This window comes from Telopea speciosissima, unplaced genomic scaffold, assembly GCF_018873765.1.
Source record: "Telopea speciosissima isolate NSW1024214 ecotype Mountain lineage unplaced genomic scaffold, Tspe_v1 Tspe_v1.0142, whole genome shotgun sequence".
In the NCBI taxonomy this organism is placed as follows: domain Eukaryota; kingdom Viridiplantae; phylum Streptophyta; class Magnoliopsida; order Proteales; family Proteaceae; genus Telopea; species Telopea speciosissima.
The window spans coordinates 70,356-73,257 of record NW_025317478.1 but is presented as its reverse complement, the minus strand read 5'-3'; the positions used below and the strand labels follow the sequence as shown (position 1 = coordinate 73,257).

The following is a 2,902-nucleotide window of genomic DNA, read 5'->3' as shown; positions in this document are numbered from 1 at the left end:
GCTGTAGGACTAGTGCCTTTCTGCTCAATCCCTCGGACCACATCATGACAGACAAGGATGTTGTCCACAATAGACCTTCCGTTGATAAATGCAGACTGGGAATCACTCACCACCTGCCCAACCACTCCTTGTAATCTATTAGATAAGATTTTTGTAATGATCTTATAAAAAAGATTGCAAAGGGCTATGGGCCTATAACCAGCAAAGGAAGAGACATCCCCCGTCTTTGGAATAAGACTAATAAAAGTAGCATTAATCGAACTAGGGAGGCAAGACTTACTGAAGAACCATTTCACTGCTAGAGTCAAATCTTCACCAACCACATCCCAAGAATGTTTGAAAAAAGCAGCCCCAAACCCATCCGGTCCTGGAGCTTTGTAATTTTTCATAGCAAACACAACCTCCATAATCTCCTTATTGGACACCCTACCAATAAGACTTCCCCGTTGAGAGAGGGACAGGCCATTCTGCAAGGGGACCGAGTTGGGAAAACAACCACCATCCACTGAATCAGATCCAAACAACTTCTTGTAGAAAGAGACAGCTTCATCTTTGATCTGGCTAGGATCCTTAACAATTTCACCTCCTTCCCCTTTAATCTCGAGAATATGCTTCCTATTCTGCCTACAAATCATGGACTTGTGAAAGAAACTATTATTACCATCCCCTAGCTGAATATGTTTCACCCTAGACTTCTCCTTCAAGAACATTTCTTCAATGACCAAGGCTTCCCATAACTTCACCTTAGCTTGAGTCTCCAAAAGAACCAGATTCGGGTCATCAGGGTGGTCCCTAAGATTGCATTGAGTTTGGTACAACTCAGCCTGTGCAACCTTTACCGCAACAAAAACATCTCCAATGCACTCTTTATTCCACTTTTTCAGCTCTTTTTTAATATTCCTTAACCGAGCAGCAAACCTAAGGATGGGATTGAGGACGCAAGCTAACAAGCTGTTCCCAGCCCTTCCGAACCATATCATCAAACCCAGCTCTACCAATCCAAGCTTCAAAAAACCTGAAAGGTTTAGGGCCAAAATTAAGCTCATCTAACACAGCCACTACTACAGGAGAGTGGTCAGAGAGACCAGGAGGGTGAAAAATAGCCTCTGAAGTTCTGAAAACATCCATCCAAGCCAAGTTTACCATCACCCTGTCTAGCTTACAGCAAATTCTAGCATCACCACTTTGCCTGTTATTCCAAGTCATAGCTTCCCCTTTCCACTTCAAGTCAATCAGCCAAGAATCTTCAATAAAAGTGTTGAAATCATCAATAGCCTCAAACCGAACCGGGTCCCCACCAATTTTCTCATTATGGTTCCGAATAACATTGAAATCCCCTAAGACAGCCCATGGAGTAGCAATAGCACTAGCAAGACTTCCCACATCCTCCCACAAATCCTTCCGCCCTGCCACAGTATTGAGAGCATACACTACAGTGCAAAGGAAAGAGCCAGTAGTTCCCATAATCGACACCTTGGCATGAATAAACTGCTTAGTTTTTTGAATTTCTTCAACATTAAAACAACTCGGATCCCAGCCCAACCAAATCCGAATAGTATTATCAATCTCACCATTGTGCACATACTTCCAATCTGGAATAAAATTATCAAAAATAGCACCACAATTATCCACCTTAACCTTTGTTTCCAGAAGACAAACCAATTTAGCCTGATGATCTTTGCACACCTTCTTAATCCCCAGCCGTTTAGTTGAGGCATTCATGCCTCTGACATTCCAGACTAAGCACTTCATTTAGACTGAAGGTTAGAACCATCAACTCCCCCCTTACTCGGTCCATCTCCCTTGGCCTCACCGGGCTCTTTCGGGTTTAAGAGAACCCATTGGGCCTGGAACTTAGGCCCCTTCCCCGTGGCTCGGCCCAAAGCAAAAAAAGAACCAGAATTAGAATGACCCATACCTTTTCCAGATTGCCCTTGGGTTGACCGAATCTCCGCAGCTTGCTTCTTTAGTCTTTCAAAGTTGGCTGAGCCACGGAGAGGGGGCGATTCCTTCCTCCCTTTTGAATAGAGGTTTGCTGACTTGGGAACAAGAGCTGACTGAGAATCATCTTTAACCCCCTCTCCTATGACATCTCCATCAATTTTTCCTTCCTCATCAAGAATTTTCAGGAGAGATTCCCTAATAGCGCCACCCCAATCCGCATTGCTTTCTAAATTTGTAGTAGCTGTAATATTACCCTCCATGTGAGACCCACTTATCCTCTCTCCACTCTCATCAATACCTTCTTTAGTGGCCAACACATGAGCTTGAATAGGAGAAGCACCAGCTGTAATAAACATGTTAATAGAATTTTCTGGATTCTCCAAATCTTCTCAATTCCTAACAGCTGTACTACCATTCCTGCCTTGGGTCTGGACTGCATCTGCTACATTAGGCAGAATTTCACCTACCTCCTCAGCTTCCTTGTTTGTAAAATCCCTACAATTGTGTCCATCATTTAGATCTTTACCCAATAAGATATTGCATGAGTCAGCATCAAGCATAAGCTCCGTAGGATCATATGAAACCTCCTCCGTAAGATCTTCTAACAATGCAAAAGCATTAGAGTGTACAATCTCCTTCCCTTTCCCAGCCAGATTCTTAGGGATAACATTAGGAATGCTTTTTGAAAATCTATCATTCTTCTCCACAGATATGGCAGTTTTGGAAATCTCCATGGATTTTGCTCCTCTGTAATTAGGGGAAAGCACAATCCCAACACCTTTGTTTCTCAAAATAGCACCATGATTTGAATTTTGAAAATTATCCCCATCACCACCGTGGCTGGCCTGAGATCCACCACCAGCATGTGCTCCGGCCACCTGAGAACGGCCATCATTCTTCACCCTCCATTCTTTCCGGTTGGTCCCCTTTTGGGAGCCTTGGATAACACCACAATGAG

At 43.6% G+C, this 2,902-nt stretch overlaps 1 protein-coding gene across 1 annotated transcript; it reads right to left on the bottom strand.

Annotated features, from left to right (window-relative positions):
• Nucleotides 1-499: 499 nt before the first annotated feature.
• LOC122647758 lies at nucleotides 500-2,300 on the bottom strand (the record flags this gene model as incomplete). Its single annotated transcript, XM_043841082.1, has 3 exons — nucleotides 1,919-2,300; nucleotides 1,164-1,724; nucleotides 500-1,015 (listed from the first exon to the last, which is right to left on the bottom strand). Coding segments are annotated over exons 1-3 (1,459 nt in total), but the record flags the coding sequence as incomplete, so codon positions are not given.
• Nucleotides 2,301-2,902: the final 602 nt, after the last annotated feature.